At 40.5% G+C, this 20,861-nt stretch overlaps 2 protein-coding genes across 3 annotated transcripts in view; one reads left to right on the top strand and one right to left on the bottom strand.

Moving 5' to 3' along the window:
* The window catches only part of SGTB (small glutamine rich tetratricopeptide repeat co-chaperone beta), a 48,909-nt gene extending 44,831 nt beyond the window's left edge, over positions 1-4,078 (bottom strand). For both annotated transcript variants that reach the window (XM_068535422.1, XM_068535421.1), the window contains exons 1-2: positions 3,887-4,078; positions 2,620-2,741 (exon numbers count right to left, since the gene is read on the bottom strand). In XM_068535422.1, coding sequence (XP_068391523.1) covers positions 2,620-2,719 — 100 coding nt within the window. In that variant the 5' untranslated portion in view covers positions 2,720-2,741; positions 3,887-4,078. The remainder of the gene's footprint in view (positions 1-2,619; positions 2,742-3,886) is intronic.
* Positions 4,079-4,200: 122 nt separating this feature from the next.
* Positions 4,201-20,861, top strand: part of NLN (neurolysin) — a 98,667-nt gene continuing 82,006 nt past the window's right edge. Inside the window, exon 1 of the mRNA XM_068535423.1 lies at positions 4,201-4,399. Within this exon, the coding sequence (XP_068391524.1) occupies positions 4,359-4,399 (41 nt within the window). The 5' untranslated portion in view covers positions 4,201-4,358. The remainder of the gene's footprint in view (positions 4,400-20,861) is intronic.

Here is a 20,861-nt window from a genome sequence, read left to right on the forward strand (position 1 = left end):
GGATAACAATAACAAGGTCTAGGGAAGAGTTTGTCAACCTCAGCAACTACTGACATTTTGGACTAGACAATTCTTTATTGTTCGGGACTGTCCTGAGCATTTGTAGTATCTTTAGCAGCATCCACGGCCTCTACCAACTAGATGTCAATAATACCAGCCCCCCCAGTCGTGACAACCAAAATATCTCCAGATACTACAAAATCGCCCCAAATTGAGAACCACTGGTCTAGGGTATGACCAAGCAAGTGAAAGTGGTTGAGATCACTGGAGTAGAGAAGGTCAAGGAACCAAGTGGGAGAGAACTGGAAGAATCATGTATGAGTGTATTACAATTGCCAAGAATTAAGACAGGAGTACTGCCAGAGAGACAGTGAGCAGGAGCCACGATAGTCAAAACATGAAGCAGATGTCAGCAGATGACAATAATTAGGAGTGAGTGACATAATCTGATGACAAGGCTCAAAGCTGACAATACCTCAGCTTCACTGTAGTGGTAAAGCTGGTATGAGAACTTAGGCTCCTCTCCTAGGGCTTTTTTATTTTATTTATTTATTTATTACTTTTGGCTGCGTTGGATCTTCATTGCTGCACACAGGCTTTCTCTAGTTGCAACGAGCGGGGGCTAGTCTTCCTTGCAGTGCACAGGCTTCTCATTGCGGTAGCTTCTCTTGTTGTGGAGCACGGGCACTAGGGCATGCGGGCTTCAGTAGTTGTGGCTCGCGGGCTCAGTAGTTGTGGCTCGCAGGCTCTAGAGCGCAGGCTCAGTAGTTGTGGCGCACAGGCTTAGCTGCTCCTCGGCATGTGGGATCTTCCTGGACCAGGGCTCGAACCTGTGTCCCCTGCACTGGCAGGCGGATTCTTAACCACTGCGCCACCAGGGAAGTCCTCCTAGGGCTTTTTTAAATGTCTAGAAGGTGGGCAGACATTTCCACATGATTTCATGTTCAATTAAATTAGACTCACAGAGTCAAAAATAGGGGTTGGTCAAAAACAATTGGCACCACTTCTGACTGCCATATAACACACAGCTGAAGGCACATAGTTTTGGCCAAATACCATCCTAAAAATAGGACACAACATCTTGGTTTTTAAAAAACTCTCAATTTTCTTTCTGGCCCTTAAAAGTATTATACTGCCTTTGATGAGGAAAAAACATCTTTTATTAAATGATTCCATTTATCTGTTTGCTACAGAGCACCATAAACAACATTTTCTAACCATAAAGGAGGACAAAAAGACCCTAATGGACTGATTGCAATCTCCAAGTGTGTGTCAGCAGCTCCTTTCACTGCCACCTGGAAAGATAATCTCACCAGATTGCAAGCAGATTTAGAGCAAATGCCCAATTTTCATCCCAACTTCCTAAAAGCATATTCACAAGGGAAGTACTTGTTGAAATTAATAGATGTGTCCCCTTTAGAGGAGAAACAGCTCAAGATGGGCAATTCAAATTGTACTTTTATTAAATTCTCTCAAATGTACTGTCTCATTGCAATAATTAAATCTTTAGGCCACAAGGAAGCTGGGCTCATTGAACCTCCACAAGCCCAGCTGCAGAATTCTATCTTGTTATGGCTATACTGAATTTAAATTTTCTAATGCATAAACATGAAGCAGAAAAGATGGTGTCAAGGAAACATGTGATGCTATCATCCAAGTCCTGCTCAACTTTACAGATTACTGAATCTAATATTTAAAGCTAACATAGACAAGGGTGAAATCCTCTTATTTCAAGTCCCCCAAGAGGAAGTTATCAGAGCTTAATAGTGATATAATTATTAGACTTGCATAGTGCTTTTATGATGACTAAGGTGTTTTCATATATTGACTCTAAACTGGATGCTTTCCTATTAGGAAGAGACAACAAGATCTTCAAAGTAAGAACCAGGATTTAAATCTCAGCTTTGTCACATATTAGCTGTTATATTACTTTATCTGCTTTCATTTACTTATCTGTTGAATGCGGATAATATCTAACTTAACAGTTACTGTGGAGAAAAATTTCCCTACAATATGAGTAGCATAGTTCTGACACATAATAGTTGTTCAATAAATAAACAATAGTTGGGCTTCCCTGGTGGCGCAGTGGTTAAGAATCCACCTGCCAATGCAGGGGAAACGGGTTCGAACCCTGGTCCGGGAAGATCCCACATGCCACGGAGCAACTAAGCCCGTGCGCCACAACTGCTGAGCCTGTGCTCTGGAGCCCGCAAGCCACAACTACTGAGCCCGCGAGCCACAACTACTGAAGCCTGCGTGCCCTAGTGCCCGTGCTCTGCAACAAGAGAAGCCACCGCAATGAGAAGCCCGCGCACCGCAACGAAGAGTAGCCCCCACTCGCCAAAAGCCCAAGTGCAGCAACCAAGACCCAATGCAGCCAAAAATAAATAAAATAAAATAATTTTTAAAATAAATAAAAAACAATAGTCCTCTTGTTGTTAATTGAAAAAAACAAAACAAGCCTCAGAGAATGAAAACACCATAACCTTATTGTAAGGTCTCTCTCCTTGAAAAATCAACAAAATGTTCTGATTTTGATACAACAGATCATAAAGTCACGCTTATAACTATTTTAGTCTTTACTTATAACACAAATGAACATAGAGAACAGGTGCTTACCTTCCAAACTTTCTTGCTCATCTGAAGTATAAGCATCCATCTGACTTTGTTCCCGTAAGAAACGAATAACTGCATAAACTAGGTGCTTGATGGATGACATTTTTAGAGTTTAAACACTTTTCCTTGATAAGAAAAAGGAAAACACTGAAATAAGTAATTTTAAAGAATCAGTGAAGAAGATTATAAATCACAAGGGTCATAAATTACATTAAAAGTAAAAAGCCTGTACTATCTTCACTCCTTTCTTTTTAGAGAGTCAAGAGAGCACAAAGTATAGATATGCTAATGTATGACATTTTCATTTACACCCAGTAATATTAGGTTATGTTAAAACTTGCAAAAGTAAAATCTTTCTCAAAACATGTACAACATAGCTTAGATTCTCACTGAATAGTTCACTGTATCTTAACAGTTTATATGGTACAGATCCAGAAAAGGACAGGGGTATAGATACAGATATAGAAATCCCCAAAAGGCTTTAGTACTAAATTGAGGGAGATTTCATACTGCTGACTCAGAAGCTGATCCACGCTGAGTATTTTCCCCTGTTTCATGAGATTTTTTTCAAATGTATGCACAATTTACACTCCACCTACTTTTGTAGGTGGAGACAGTTATGTGATGAGGAAATATATTAGGGAAAGGTTGTTCAGCCATTGAGTGTCATTTTTAATAAAAACGGCATTTCTATTTAATCAACAGACGTCAGAAAATCATTGCCTAAGTCGATGGATACTACAAACCGACCAATGCTCTCTGCAGTAGCTGTGCTCTCGTGGACAAACTGGAAGCTCTGGGTCATGTTCATTCACATGGAATACTATCGCATCCAAACGGTGGCGCAGGGCCATCAAGCATTAATGGCTTATTTCCACTAAATCGAATCATCCATCTGCTCCCCAGGTTCCCTAATTCAAAGCCAGGGTGTGGTACCCACCATTAGCACGCTTATTATTTGTGTGCTTATTTTAAAAGCGAGTCCAGCCAATAGGCCACGGGGTTGCAAGTACTAAATAAGGCCCCAGGGCAAAATGGTGAAAAGAGAATGGGGTGGGGGGGAGGGGAGCGGGGGTGCAAAGGGAAATGGAGAAGGGCAAGCTCCTCCGGGCTTCTCCCCCTTCCTCTCCCCAGAGCACATCGACCTCCATCTCCCTCCCTTCGGTACCCAGGCCTCGCCTTGGCCCTGACGGGGTTTGCTGCGGGTGCGCGGTGCAGGCCCGGTCTGGGGCGGCGGGAGACGGACCCCTCCCATACAGAAGCCCCTTACCAGGGAAGAGGACGCGAGACGGTGGCAGCGGGCCCGAGGGCGTCCGTAAGTCGGTCCGCCGCCCCCTCGTTCTCCGGGCTTGAGCCTGGCTTCGAAGCGCAGCACTGCGAGCGGTGGCCCAAACTTCCCCGGCTCCCAGACCGCCGCCACCTCTTAGCCCACCCAGCTGTGCGCTTCAACCCGGCTGATGAGCCTCGCCAGAACCGCCCCCGGGGCGGTGCAAGACGCACAGGGCGGGACGCGGAGCGGGCGCGGGGCGGGGCAGGGCGCAGGCCGGGGCGGGGCCGGGGCGGAGCTGAAGTGGGCGCCGGCGTGGGGCTGCCGCACGTGGGAGGGTTCAGGCGGAGCTCGCTGCCGCCGCCGCTCTTGCCTCTTCTGCTAGGCCGCCGCGCGGCTTCTCGGCGTCCCGAATCCCTCATCCCCAAAGCGGAGGACAGCGCGCCCTCAGCCGCCGTCGCCTTTCGGCGCTCCCATGATCGCCCAGTGCTTTTCGGCTGTGCGAAGCCTCCACAGGTACCTCCCGTGCGCGGGTTAACCTTGACCTTGGGCAGAGCGGGGTCTTCTGCCCCGTCACTGCCAGGCGCCTCCGCCCAGCCTTTCCAGACAGCACCCCTCCGACGCTTCTGGAACCCTCCCTCCCCACAGTCCGCATGGTCTACCCCGAGGGACACCTGGCGCGGGAACTTGGGGCCACTTTTCCTTCATCCGCTCCCTTGAGAGGGCGTCCATTCCCCTTTGTTTGGGACTGCCTCAGCTGCAAGCAGTGAGACTGGTCCCAGGCCCAGCCCAAAACGAATAGCAGAAAGATGGTCGGGATAAGAAAATCATTTGACTTTCGTCCCCATCCAGAACTGCAGACCTGTCGTTAACAGTGCCAGCAGCTGTAGACTCGAATAACGATTCTCATTTACCCCTCATGCACATCGTTAGCATACACATCGTTTAACACTCGCACAAGATGAAGCCGCTATGATTTTGCTGCTTATTTCCGTCCATGCTTTCTAATTTCCTTTTTATTTACTTCGCATAAAACATTCGGCCTCTGGCCGGGGCTAACTGACTTGGCCCCAAATGGAGGAAATGATTGCTTGGTCACGGTTTGGTGCAGCCCCAGCTGCTGTTTTAGACTGCTTCCTTAGCGCCCTCGCCACACCCCTGTGCCATAGACCAGTAGCAAGATGGTGAGAGAATTAAATTCTTTGCACGGATGCGCTGGATGGAATGGTTTTCAGAAACAATGCCACTACCACCCGCATTCCCAAATCTAGCTTTGAACTGAAAATCTGAATGAAGAACCAACTAGAAAAAGGGAAATGTGTTTTTCTTGCTAGATCCTTATAAAACCACTTTAGAACCTAGCAATCAGCCTGTAAGCTTTTTATCAGTTTTCTGTTGTACGTTGCCACTCATCTGTGTGGAGCTTTAGGCTGCTCAGTCCTTATAGTTTGGGCGCATCTGGGGACAGTAGTGATCATAAAGAGTTAATGTGATGATTTTGACCGTATTTCAGACTGTCCTTTTAGTCTGCAGGCTGCAAGTGGTATAGCTCTCAAATGAAGCTATACCAACAAATGAAGAAATACATATCTTCCTTTAACGCAGGTGTGAGAAGAGAGAATAAATTTCATATATGACAGTAGTTCTCAAACTTTTTGGGCTCAGGACCTCTTTACCACTCAAAAATTGCTGAGGACCTAAGAGCTTCTGTTTATGTGGGTTATATCTTTACATATTTACCATATTAGAAATGAAACCGGGGAGATTTTTTAAGTATTTATTAGTTTATTTTTAAAACTAATAAATTCATTACATGCATAAATAACATTTTTAACAAAAAATAACTATTTTCCAAAACATCTCCAAAAAAATCAGTGAGAAGAGTGATATTGTGGATTTTTTTCCTTTGGGTTTTTTTTTTTTAATTGTGGTAAAATATACATAAAATTTACCATTTTAATCATTTTTAAGTGCACAATTCAGTGGCATTAAGTACATTCACATTGTTATGTAATCATTACCACTATCCATCTCCAGAACTTTTTCATCATCCCAAACTGAAACTTCTCATTATCCCCTCTTCCAGTACCTGGTAACCACTATTCTTTCTGTTTCTTTGAATTTGACTACTTTAGGTACTTCATACTAGGGGAATCTTACAATATCTGTTCTTCTGCGACTGGCTTATTTCACTTAGCATAATGTCTTTAAGCTTCATCCATGTTGTAGCATGCGTCAGAATTTCCTTCTTTTTTAAGGCTGAGTAGTATTCTGTTGTATGGATATACCCCATTTTATTTGTCCACCCATTCATCCATGGACTTTGGGTTGTTTCCAATTTTTGGCTACTTTGAGTAATGCTGCTATGATCATTGGCATGCACATTTCTGTTTAAGTCTCTAATTTCAATTCTCTGGGATAGGTACCTAGAAGGGGGATTACTGGATCACATGATAATTCTTTGTTTAATTTTTGAGGAACCACCTTACTGTTTTCCACAGCAGCTGTACCATTTTACACTCTATTGGCAAAGCACAAGAGTTCCAGTTTTTCCACATCTTCATCAACACTTGTTTTTGTTTTTTTTTTAATTTTTTAATTTATTATTTATTTATTATGTTTATTTTTGGCTGTGTTGGGTCTTCGTTTCTGTGTGAGGGCTTTCTCCAGTTGTGGCAAGTGGGGACCACTCTTCATCGCGGTGCGCGGGCCTCTCACTATCGCAGCCTCTCTTGTTGCGGAGCACAGGCTCCAGACGCTCAGGCTCAGTAGTTGTGGCTCACGGGCCCAGTTGCTCCGCGGCATGTGGGATCCTCCCAGACTAGGGCCCGAACCCATGTCCCCTGCATTGGCAGGCAGACTCTCAACCACTGCGCCACCAGGGAAGCCCCATCAACACTTGTTTTATTTATTTATTTATTTTTAAATAAGAACCATCCTAGGAGTGACATTGTTTTGTGTTTTTGCAAAACAAATGTGTGACTTAATAGAAGGTAGCTGGATTCTTACATCTGCTTCCGTGTTTATTCTGTTGCACTGGTTCGTTTTGGTTTAAGAAGATGAAGAAAATCCCACCTGTCATATGTAGTTGGAAAAAGAAAAGTATTTTAATTTTAATAGACTTTTTAGATAATCATGGGTATTCTTTGATATCACATCAAAGTTTGACAAGGGGTAGTTTTTTTAAGAATGGTTGCAATGTGAAATATGAAACTATCAACGTGCTTTTTCTTACTGTTACGTTAAAATCCATAGGCTGTCTTACACTTGGAATGAGTCTTATCTATGCATGATTTTGTAATATCAAACACTATTCATTTGGAAAATAGTGGCTCACTGTGTTATACATAGCTTCCTAATGTTGACATATTTTACATTATCAAATAATCATATTCCTTAATATCATCATCCCATCATAAAAGTCTTCAAATACTAGAAAGCTGGCAAGCTCATGGTGGCAGATACAATTTTTCAAAATTCTGATTTTCATTTGAAAGCTGAAATTTTATCATCGGTAACAAATACTATCAGTTGTTTTCCTTGAAGTGACAGCCTTACTATGTTCCTTTTTTGAGAGGATTTCTGCGAAACACTTAAGTCTGAGTAACCATGGTTTGTCTGTCAGTCATTTTTTCAAGTATAAATGGTGTTCCATGAGAAAAGCAGCTATTTCAGTTCACAATTCAGTCAATTGCACAAGTGCTTTTAATTTGCACAACCAAATCCTCTGGACAACCATTGTACTCAGGTATGCAGCCGGTGCACTTTATGCCTACTTTGCCACACATATATTTAATGGTTGAGATTTAATAAAATTAATAATTTTTACTATCTTATCAAGGACTTTCTAAAGTGAAATTCACATTATTTTTAGCATGAGGGAGTGACAGTGAAGAATATAATGACTACTAGGACAGTTTGGTGCCATTGCCTTGATTTGTTCTAAGGTGCCAACAATTTTATCTACCATTGCTTTTCACCATCAGTGCAGACGTCAACCAAGTGAAAAAGGTAAATAATGTCTTAGTATTTTTATGAAATACTTTCAACCTCACATACTCCTTGAAATGGTCTCAAGAACCACTCCCCATAGGATTGCAGACCACATTTTGAGAACCACTGGTATGTGTTATGCATATTCTTTGTTTATGCATGGAAGAAAATAAATGTAAAAAGCTGTACAATTATTACTTTTTTAGAAGCTAGCAATCTACCATAAATATATTAACTATTTTGTTACTTAAGGGCATATATTGCAGTTAATCAACATACTCTACAGTAGTAGTAGTCATCCACCCATGGTTCTTGTGAGTGACTTAATCGCAGAATCTCTGTTTCAAAATCTGTACCTTCCTAAAGGAGTCAGTACTTGACCGACCACATGGTACGCCCTCTATGTACTCCCGATTGTTTTCCTATTTCCTTTGACACTTGGGAATTCATTTTAGTGTTATATGAGTAACTAGGTTTTTACTCAACTGGCTTATGATTTCTCTTGCATTTTCCTGTTGTTATAGTTGCTATATACCCGTTTCCCAAAGCCAGCTTTGCAGCCAGGATCATTGATGGGGGTATTTAGCCAATTTCTTGGGAATAAGTAGACTGGGGATCTGGAGATTGAATTGTAGTTGCTGTTCAACTAACCTTGTGACCTTAATTAAATCACCCAATTTCCCGGATTTCTCTTGAATTCCTTATTTTGTAAAATGAAAAGGACTAGATTAAATGACATCGAAGATTTCTTTCAACTCTTATTGCCATAACGATTAAACCAGAAGAATTTCCCCTCCTAGAGGCCAGATTGCAGAGCATGTGAGCCAAGCAAAATCTGATGTACATTATGGAGTAAGGGATGGATGGCATGGTCAAAAAAATGAGAGAAGTGATTTAACAGTACTTAGTCCAAATTATAACTATAATAGCCCTAGTTTACTCTTTCAATTAAAAAAAAGCAACTTGGTTTGTGAAATTATGAGAGCAATGCATGTTCCTTGTAGAAAACTTAGAAAATATTGATAAGCAAAAGAAAATATACACAATCCACCCATCCAGAAGAACCAATGATTAATAGCTTCCAAAATCTTTCCCATGTAGAGACATATTTTTTAACAAATATGAGATTATATAATACTTATTCTATTATACTTTTTATGTAATACAAACATCATTCCATAATGTAAACACCTATAATGTAGTCCATTTGGGGATGTATGATAATCCAATTAATCCCTACTTTTGGATATATCAACTATTTCCAACTTCATGCTATGAGTAACAGTGCTTAGACATTCTAGCTATCAAGTTTTTTCCTAAGTCCTTAATTATTTCCATAGTATGAGTCCTTAACAATGGAATTTGTACATCAAACGGTATGTGTATCTTTCAGGCTTTTGGTACTTACTACATATTCTCCTCCAAAATGTTTCCACCAAATTATGCTTGTACCAGCAGAATATGCGATGTTAGTTTCCTACACCTTACCAACACTGAGCATTTTAATATTTTTTATCCTTACCAATTTGATAAGTGGAAACTTCTCTTATAATAAAAGTTGTTTGTTGTCTGATGTGAGAATTTATTCATATGGGAAGTCTTAGACAAGTTAAATTACAGTCATTCATAAATTTAGCAATATTTATATATCTGACTTTAATTAAATAAAGTTGAAATTCTCCCCCCAAATCCAATAGATACATGCCCCCAATTTTTAGAGCAATGGTGCTAGAAAAAGAAAAATCGACTAATGAAGAAAAGGTTTTAGGTACATTATCAAAAGCTAGACTGAGATTGTTTATAAAAATGGATTTTTAAAAGTTGTAAAGGAGGATTTATTTTTATTATTGTTGTTGTTGTTCTGTCACCTCTTTCATTAAGACAAAGCACAGAACTTCCATGAGGCACCTAGATTAAAATCTGAAGAACCAAGGAAATTTTTTTTTTTAAACATCTTTATTGAAGCATAATTGCTTTACAATGGTGTGTTAGTTTCTGCTTTATAACAAAGTGAATCAGTTATACATATACATATGTTCCCATATCTCTTCCCTCTTGCATCTCCCTCCCTCCCACCCTCCCTATCCCACCCCTCTAGGTGGTCACAAAGCACCGAGCTGATCTCCCTGTGCTATGCGGCTGCTTCCCACTAGCTATCTGTTTTACATTTGGTAGTGTATATATGTCCATGACACTCTCTCACCCTGTCACATCTCACCCCTCCCCCTCCCCATATCCTCAAGTCCATTCTCTAGTAGGTCTGTGTCTTTATTCCCATCTTGCCACTAGGTTCTTCATGACCTTTTTTTTTTTTTCCTTAGATTCCATATATATGTGTTAGCATACTGTATTTGTTTTTCTCTTTCTGACTTACTTCACTCTGTATGACAGACTCTAGGTCCATCCACCTCATTACAAATACCTCCATTTCATTTCTTTTTATGGCTGAGTAATATTCCATTGTATATATGTGCCACATCTTCTTTATCCATTCATCCGATGGTGGACACTTAGGTTGCTTCCATGTCCTGGCTATTGTAAATAGAGCTGCAATGAACATTTTGTTACATGACTCTTTTTGAATTATGGTTTTCTCAGGGTATATGCCCAGTAGTGGGATTGCTGGGTCATATGGTAGTTCTATTTTTAGTTTTTTAAGGAACCTCCATACTGTTCTCCATAGTGGCTGTATCAATTTACATTCCCACCAACAGTGCAAGAGTGTTCCCTTTTCTCCACACCCTCTCCAGCATTTATTGTTTCTAGATTTTTTGATGAGAACCAAGGAAATTGATGTTTACTGGGTACATATATATATGCCAAGCTCTGCATTAGGAAGGCGTGTAGCCCAGTAGTCTAGACTAGTCTAGACAAGCTATAGTAATCTGGAGCCAGTTTGCCTAAATTTGTATTCTGGCTCTGCCACTGACTAGCGCTGTGATCTCAGGCAAACTTACTTAACTTCTCTGTGTCTGTTTCCTCATCCATAAATTGGGAATTGATTGGCCGATTTCTTCACTCACCACATATTTATTGAGCATCTATTATGTGCCAAACTGTATTCTAGTCTAGGGGTACAGCAGTGAATAAAGCAGCCAAAAATCCCTGTGTCCATACCTTCACAGAAGAGACAGCTAAGGAAAATACAGAGTATGTTAAATGGGGAGATGTGCTAAGAGCAAAAGTAAAGCAGCAAAGGGGGTTACCCAGTATGTATTGGTGGGAACAACATTATAGATTTGACAGGAAAGGGCTCCCTGAGAAGGTGATCCTGTGCCTCAAATAGACTGGGAGATGAGACAAGAGAGGGGAAAATTATACTCACCTGTACTAGAAAACCTAGTTCTCCCTTCCCCTGTGAGTCTCCTTTACTACTCACACAGAACACTTCACTTCTGACACTTCTGATCACCAAATGTGTTGGAGGTGTTTCACTACAACAAGCAAATCTCTGCAACACCAACTGGGTGTCCAGTAATTTAACTCAAATCTGTCACTTTCTACCTGGAGATAGCATCAGATCCCACAGCTTGAGGACTCAGTCCCACAAGACTGCCCCCACCCGACTCAGATGCCAGTTGTAAGTCCCTGTTGTCACCTGAGGTTTACAGTCCATTGACTGTAAATCTGAGGTTCCTGCAACCTTCTCTGTCGGTTTGATTAATTTGCTAGAGCCGTTCACAGAGCTCAGGGAAACACTTACATTTAAAAAAATTTTTTTTAATTAATTAATTAATTTAAATTTGGCTGCATTGGGTCTTCGTTGCTGCATGTGGGCTTTCTCTGGTTGTGGCGAGTGGGGGCTACTCTTTGTTGCGGTGCGCGGGCTTCTCATTGTGGTGGCTTCTCGTTGTGGAGCATGGGCTCTAGGCGCGCAGACTTCAGTAGTTGTGGAATGCGGGCTTCAGTAGTTGTGGTGCGCGGGCTCAGTAGTTGTGGCTCGTGGGCTCTAGAGCGCAGGCTCAGTAGTTGTGGCGCACGGGTTTAGTTGCTCCGCAGCATGTGGGATCTTCCCGGACCAGGGCTCGAACCTGTGTCCCCTGCATTGGCAAGCGGATTCTTAACCACTGTGCCACCAGGGAAGTCCAACACTTACTTACATTTACCAGTTTATTAAAGGATATTATAAGGATACAGGTGAGCAGCCAGATGAAGAGATACATAGGGCAAGGTCTTGGAGGATCCTGAGTGCAGGAGCTTCTGTCCCCTTGGAGTTGGGGTGTGTCACCCTCCCAGTGTGGATGTGTTCACTGAACTGGAAGCTCTCTGAAGGGATTTTATGGCAGCTTCATCAGGTAGGCATGATCAATCATTAACTCCATTTTCAGTCCTTCTACCTTCTCAAGAGAATGGGGGGTAAGGTGAAAATTCCAAGCTTTTAATCATGGCTTGGTCTTTCTCGTGACCAGCCCTCGTCCAGGAGCCCACCCAGACTCACCTCATTAGAACAAAAGACAGTCTTATCACCCAGGAAACTATAAGGGTTTCAGGAGCCCTGTGTCAGGAACCAGGGTCAGAGACCAAATATTAGAACAAAAGATGCTCTTATCACTTAGGAAATTACAAGGGTTTTAGGAGTGCTGTGCCAGGAACCAGGGGCAGAGAACAATATGTATATATTTTCTGTTAATTCACATCACCTTTTGAAGATTGAGAGATAATAAATATAGAGCACTTAGAGCATTGCCTGGCTAAATCAATTACTATTGCCACAGTAACGCCGTATAACAAACTAAATCTCTGTTGGAGTACAATGATAAATGTTTATTTTTGCTGACAAATCTACATGTTTGTTGGGCAGTTTTTTTGGTCTTGACTGGGCTCATTCTGCACCTCCAATCAGCCATGGGTTGTGTAGGAAGCTTTGCTGATCTTGACTGAGCTCTCTTACATGTTTGGGGATCTAGGATGGCCAAAGGTGCAGCCACTTGGCTCTCTTTCACATTATCTCCCACCGTGCAGGAGGTTTAAGTGGTTTGCTGTCATGGCAGGGCAGGGTTCCATGAGCGTGGGATTGTAAAAAGACCTCCCAAGGCCTAGGCTTAGAACTGGAAGGCCGTCAGCTCTGCCACATTTTACTGGACTGGCCAAAGCAAGTCATAAGGCCAGCCCAGATTCAAGAAATGGGGAAATAGACCGTGTCTTTTGATGGGAGGGAACAGCAAACTCAAATTATAGGAAGACATAGATACATAGAGGGGTGGAGGCCATTTTAGTGATTAGTCTGCTACATTGGCACATAAAAGCTCAATAAATATTAGCTATTATTTTTACATTTGTGAATTGCCTAGTTGTATTTTGGGGTTTTCAGATTGAGATTATTAATTTGTAAGAGCCCTTCATAGATGTTGCAGATTTTTTTTGTCTTTGAAATTTGGGGTAGATTGTTATTGCTTTTTGCTTTTTTGCCCTACAGAAGTTTAAATTTTTACGGTAATAAGGCATATCAGTCTTTTTTCCTTTATGACTTCTGCCTTTGGTGTCATGCCTAGAAAGCCCTTTCCTACCCCAGGATTATAAATTTTTTAAATCACCTACATTTCTTCGAGTACTCTTATGTTTCATTATTCACAGTTAAACCCTTTCTCTATCATGAAGACTGACATTTTTTTGAAAGACTTTTTCTTATTATTAAGTGAAACAAAAGGAAATCAACACAGAAACTGCAGTTAAGTATAAGAGAAAGTCCAGCTTACAAAATATGGGTTTCTGACTTACCATAGCTTATTCTGGAAGACCCTGTCCTTTTCCACCTACTCTGAGATTATCTATACCTCCTGCTTAGTGTTCGAAAGGGCACCCTCTTATTTCTCAGCCACACTTAGCTGTTATCTTTGATACCTAATCTTATTTGCTGTCAAGACCAAGAGAAAATTCTCTTTCTACCTCACATCGTAGACAGGGTTATAGGGACTGAAACAGTCATAGCTCTCAGTTGACACCTGCTTGCCACAAAGCATGACATATATATGATTAGTCTACATTGTTAGATCTTATTCTAACACTGAAAATTATATATTTATACAGCTTTCACATCCTCATAGGAATTTTCTGCCAAGACACAACATAAAGAAACACAAATTATTTATGTAAACGAGAAGAAAATGAATGATAGTAGATTCCAGCTACCAGCTGGACAGCTTTTTTGGAGGTCTCATATTCAGTCACTTTTTCATTTTACAAATATTTACTGAGCATCTGTTATGTTATTGTTTAATCTCAGCGCCACCTTATCCTAAACTATACAGCATTCCCTTGTAAATCCTCTCTTTTGCCATTGTCCTCTGTCTCAGTGAATGTCACCAGTTACCCAAGTCAGAAGCCTTGGAGCTGTTCCTGGCCTTCTTCTCTCTGTAACTTTTCCGTCAACTCCCAAGTCTTCAAATTCTTTCTCTTTTCTCTATTCGAGGTACCACCGCTGTAATCCAAATCTTCATCATCAGTCGCAGCCTCAATTTTTGCTTCCTACTAATATACTTTCCTTATGAATACAGAGATCCTTATGAAACGCAAGTGTGATGTGTCACACTTCAGTTTAAAATTCTTCTTTTGATTGCCATGAATCTTAGGATAAAATCAAAACTCTTTCATATGGTTTATAAAGCCCTATACAGTCTGACCATGACTTAACTCTCCCAGCTTCTCTTACTCAACATTTCAGCCAGAGAATTCATATCCTCATCTCCTGGCATTAAATTAACATATGTTAATATCTTATTCGGAGTATGCTTCTCTTCCCCTACCTTTCCACACCTTTCCACCTTTCCTAATACTTGTCATTCATCTTAAAACTTACTATAAAATATTATACATAAAAAGTAATAGATATCTATGTAGTTAAAAGAATGAGAAAAGATATATATATCTAAAAAGATATTTTTGGCATCTTTGAAGGCTCTTCTGTGCCCCTCTCCAACCATATCTCTTCTCCTTATCCCAGAGAGATAACCACTGTCCTGAATTTACATTTATTGTCCTCTTGCTTGTCTTTAAAATGTTATCACAAATGTATGTTTCCCTAAGCAATATATGGTTTAGTTTCACACGATGGAACTAGTTTGACATGGCTGTGGTTCATTTTTTTGGTTGTTAGATCTTTCCTTGTGTGACCATTCCAAAGTTTATTATCCATTTTCTTGTCAGTGGGTTGTTCCTAGTTATTTGCTATTATAAGCAATACTGCTATGAATATTCTTGTATTTTCTCCTGATACATATGTGCAAGGGGAAGACCTAAGAAAAATTGCTGGGTTTGTAGGACATATGTACATTCTCAACTTTACCAAATGATGTCCAATTCTTTTCCAAAGTGGTGATGCTAATTTACTCCCTCTCGCTGTATATCCTTCATGAGTAGCCATTGATCCTCCATCCTTAGCAATTCTTGGTGTTGTCAGACCTTTTACCAATCCAAGGTTGTAAAATGGTATCTCTTGGTTTTTTATGTATTGCTGTGTTTACTAATGTGTTTGAGCTGTTTTCATGTTTATGAAAGGCCTAGATTTGGCATTTTTATATTGACAATGACAGTATAACTTCTAGTAGGAAGTAAATGTTTCAAACCCTATATGAAATAGCTCCTTGTGAATTTCTTTATGCAAAAAAAAAAAAAGTTGCAAGAGGAAATTTATGTCTAAGTATTAATTTAGATGTAGTCGTGTAATAAAAAATTACAGAGTAGAGTAATACACAGTAGGAAGCTAACCTAACCAACAGACTCATAGGAATTTTGAGTATATACTAGGTGGTATGAGGCAGAAGAGAAGCCATATGTTAAAAGACATGATCTTTGTCATATTCCCTTGTCACCACTGGGGGCATTCAAATAGTGACTTGGTGCCTTACAGACCAGTTGGTGGATCTGTAGATTAATAGTCTAATTAATGAATACTCTGTATATTAATATACATTAATATATTAATAGCAAAGCTCATTCTACATTGTCAACCTGGATATGAAAGAAGTTGAAAGAGGTGCTAGTTTCTGAAGTACTGGGTCAGAAGCAACCAAGCTGAGAAGTAACAGAAGTTGAACTTCTCATGAGTGGGTCTGGGGTCAGCCCAGGGCAGAGAAACCAGACTCTTTGGACTTGTATGACCTGGGAGTTACTTGGCACTGGAAAAACACATGACATTAAGCAGAGCATAATCCTGAGAAAAGCCAAAATACTTAACTTGTTGTTCAGACCAGGAAGGTAATGACATGCAGCTTGCCCTACTTGGTGGAAGAAGTACCCAGGAGAACCCAAAAAAGTCATGACGGTGGATTCATATACTGGAACATATCTCATTTCTGTTCTATTAGATCTAGACCCTATGCTATAAGTACTATACTCCCATAACTGCACAGAAGAAACTGAAGGGAAATAAAAACAAGAAAAACTTGCTTAGAATGGCAAAAAGGACCCAAGGCTACTCAGTAAGGTGTATAACAGCTCATTAAAAATGTTTTTAATGACACTGAAAAATTGTAAAGTTACAGAAATGACAGATAGTAGAATGTGGTTGATTGAAACCTATACATAACTTTCAAATCTTCATTCACTCATGTCACAAATATTAACTGAATGCAGTTAATGTTATGGAAAATCCCGAACGAACTTTTGGGCCAGCCCAATATTTGCTTGTTGAAATTTACTTTGTACTCCCCCTCTTTACCATAATTAATTTGTGATTGCTTACCTTAAAAATACACCTTAAGATTAATAAAGGGAAAAGAATATTAGGCAAAAAAAATTTTTAAACATTAGAATCAGTCTAATTCTTTTAACTGGGCTCAGAACTGTTAACTTTCTGGCAGTGAAGGCAAAAGGAAAACATACCATTAAAAGTTATCAGAAACGGAGTTTTTCCTGGTACTGTTCGTGAGATAAATTTATCATGTGGGTTATATAGGGGAAGTTGAGTGAATGCAATGAATAATAGCCTCAAGAATACTTACATAGTAAATGCATAAGTAGACTTTGTATGGGCAATTTCTTATTCTGATCTTTCTTAAAAGGCCAAGGCAGTACAGGCTAGTAAGGGTGATAAGGCACATACATAAATAATTAGAATACAGGATGGAGGGTGATAAGTACCACAGAGAGTAATAGAGAAATTGATATGGGAGTTCAGAGGAAGGAGAGATTATTTTCAGGATAAAAGGAAGCGGCAAGGTCATAATTGGTCCTGGAAGGGTGGTAGGATTTGGACGTGTGAAGACCAGGGGAGGGAGTTCTCTTCCCCTCAGACTGTTTACCTGAATTTAGAAATAGGCATATTGAGTAAGTTGAGTGTCCAAGGCAAACATGGTAAAAACTAATGAAATGACTCCAAGAAAGAAAATGTGCTACACCTTAAACTTATACAATGTTATATGGGAATTATAGCTCAATAAAGCTGGAAAAAGAACAAAGCTCAGTATGTAGAGATTTACACCAAAAAAAAAAAAGAAAAAAAAGGGAAAGAGAATGTGCAGGGACTTCCCTGGCAGTCCAGTGGTTAAGATTTCACCTTCCAATGCAGGGGGTGCAGGTTCAATCCCTGGTAGGGGAGCTAAGATCCCACATGCCTCAGGGCCAAAGAACCAAAACATAAAACAGAAGCAGTATTGTAACGAATTCAATAAAGACTTTAAAAATGGTCCACGTCAAAAAAAATCTTTAAAAAAAATACATTAAAAAAAAAAGAGAGAATTTGCAAACCACGTGGCGTTGGAGGCAGACCTGGTTTCAAATGCTTGTGTAATCTCACTAAGCTTCAGTTTCTTCATCCAGAAAATAGAGATAACATTTACTACCTCTTACAGTTTTTGTAAGTAGTGCAGGAACCATTGTATATGAGAACATCTAGCACAGTGCTTGATACCAAGTGGGTACATAGTAACTTATAATTTGCTCCCTTCCATTCAAGGTAGAAGAAAATAGTTCTAAGGACTTGGATTTTTTTTTTTTTTTTTTTTTGGCTGTGTTAGGTCTTCGTTGCTGTGTGCGGGCTTTCTCTAGCTGCGGCGAGTGGAGGCTACTCTTCGTTGCAGTGCGCGGGCTTCTCATTGCAGTGGCTTCTCTTGTTGCGGAGTACAGGGTCTAGGCATGCGGGCTTCAGTAGTTGTAGCACACGGGCTCAGTAGTTGTGGCTCGCAGGTTCTAGAGTGCAGGCTCAGTAGTTGTGGCACACGCGCTTAGTTGCTCCGCGGCATGTGGGATCTTCCCGGACCAGGGCTCGAACCCGTGTCCCCTGCATTGGCAGGCAGATTCTTAACCACTGCGCCACTAGGGAAGCCCTAAGGCCTTGGATAATTAAGAACTGACTAGGGATCTTCTTCAACTTATAGTGGGGTTATGTCGCCATGAACGCATCTTAAGTTGAAAAGTCAAAATACTTTTAATACACCTACCTACCAAACATCATAGCTTAGCCTAGCCTACATTAACTGTTCTCAGAGCGCTTACATTAGCAAAAGCGTATTTTATAATAATGTGTTGAATGTCTCGTGTAATTTGTTGAATACTGTACTGAAAGTAAAACACAGAAATGTGTGGTTACAGAATAGTTGTATGCGTATTGGTTGTTTACCCTCATAACTGCATGTCAGACTGGAAGCTGTGGCCCACTGCCACTGCCCAACATCATGACAGAGTATCGTCCCATGTATCTCTAGCCTGGGAAAAGATCAAAATTCAGAGTTTGAAGTATAGTTTCTACTGAATGCGTATCGCTTTCACAGCATCATGAAGTCAAAAATCTTAAGTCTAGCCACTGTAATTCAAGGACTGTCTATACTTGTGAATATTGAAAGTCACAAATGCTTTATCAGTGACTGGGGGGAGGATATAAATGACCTACTAATGAAATTAGTAGTGAAAAATTAAAGTTCCAGAGGATCTCAACTCACTATAGCACCATTCTAATCGGGAGGAGATTCTTAATAGTATCAAATATGAAGTCTTATATTTAAGCTAAACACATCACCTGTCTGAGAGCAGGCTGATGTAAGAGCAGCACATGGGAAAAACTTAGAACCTTGAGTTGTTTTCGGTTTCAGTATGAATTAGCAGCTTGATGTGGCTGCCAAAGAACAAGAGAGGAAAGAGCCACTAATCAGATGACACTTTAAGTCTTGGGTGTTAGTTGCCAAATGCAGTGGATATTTTTCAGTCCTGACTTTGCTTGGTCTCCATGTAACATGTACACTGTTGGCCACACATGATTTCTTGACTCCCAGAGAATCAAATTCCTAATTTTCCTTTATTACAAGCAATCCTCAAATTTCTTTCAAGCTTCCTTTTCCTGACACTTGCCTCTCAAGCCCTAGTTTTTCTCAAGTTTCTATTCTTAACTTCTACTGTAAATCTCTTTTTTTGTCTCCTTTCTTTGAGCAGACATACATTCTGGAGTCTCTCCCACACACCCTGCTGTCTGAAACCTTCCCTCAACCCACCTGATATGCACTTTTCCTTTCCATACTTTTCCAGACTTCCCCAGTGTTCTTATCTACATGCTGTCCTTAGATGCCCTGGTCCATTCTAAGAATTGTACATCTGAATACATCTACAGCTATGTCTCCCACCCAGAGCCCTCTCCTTGCCTTCAGGTTCATATATCCAACTGCCAGATCACCACAGTTTCATACCCTGGCGTATGTCATAAGCACTGAAAAAAATCAACATTTCCGAAACTTACCTAGTAGTGTTTCCCCAAACCTGACCTTGCTCTTGCATTTTCTGTTTGCAAGGGTAAATGTGCTATGTTCATTTGCTACAGTCCCACCAACCCACCCACCCAAACTGGAAACTATGACATCCCGTCTTTCACAAAGTCCTGCCAGTTTTACCTCTTGAATATTTCTTGAACCCATTGTTTCCTCTTCCACTCCCACTACCACTTTTTTAAAAAATATTTAGTTATTTATTTGGCTGTGCCGGGTCTTAGTTGTGGCACGTGGGATCTTCGTTGCTGTGTGCGGGATCTTCGGGATCTTAGTTGCGGCATGTGGGCTCTTAGTTGCAGCATGCAGGCTCTTAGTTGCAGCATGCAGGATCTAGTTCCCTGATCAGGGATCAAACCCAACCCCCTGCATTGGGCATGCAGAGTCTTAACCACTGGACCACCAGGGAAGGCCCCCTACTACCACTTTTAATTTAGTTGTTCATCTAAATTACTGAAGCCTCCTAACTGGCCTCCTTTGCCTCCTAAAACGGACCCTTCATACTTCCCACAGCTGCTAGAGTACCCAGCTAAAATACAGATCTTGTACATGCACACCTGTGTTCACAGCAGCACTATTTATAATATCCAAGACATGGAAACAACCTAAATGTCCATCAACAGATGAATGGATAAAGAAGATATGGTACATATATGCAGTGGAATATTATTCAGCCATAAAAAAAAGAATGAAGTAATGCCATTTGCAGCTACATGGATGGACCTAGAGATTATCATACTGAGCAAAAGTAAGTCAGAAAGAGAAAGGCAAATACCATATGATATCACTTATATGTGAAATCTAAAATATGACACAAATGAACTTATCTACGAAACAGAAACAGACTCACATAGAGAACAAGCTTACGGTTGCCAAGGCGGAGGGGGGTGGGGGAGGGATGGATTGGGAGTTTGGGATTAGCAGATGCAAACTCTTATATATAGAATGGATAAACAACAAGGTCCTGTTGTATAGCACAGGGAACTATATTCAATATCCTATAATAAACCATAATGAAAAAGAATATATATGTATAACTGAATAACTTTGCTGTATGCCAGAAACTAACACAACATTGTAAATTAACTGTACTTCAATAAAAAAATAAATAAAATAAAATAAAATACAGATCTTACCTTCTCACTCAGGGCTTCGATACAAAGTTTAAGGTCTCCAGCATGAGGTAAATAAACCCATGGAATCTTGCCTATCAACCTCACCAGCTTCATCTTCCTCTGATTCCCATTTCTAACTTCCAAATTGGTTGTAATTCTTGCAATACACTATACCAGTGATTG

The sequence above is a fragment of the Eschrichtius robustus genome, chromosome 2, assembly GCF_028021215.1.
Source record: "Eschrichtius robustus isolate mEscRob2 chromosome 2, mEscRob2.pri, whole genome shotgun sequence".
Taxonomy (NCBI): domain Eukaryota; kingdom Metazoa; phylum Chordata; class Mammalia; order Artiodactyla; family Eschrichtiidae; genus Eschrichtius; species Eschrichtius robustus.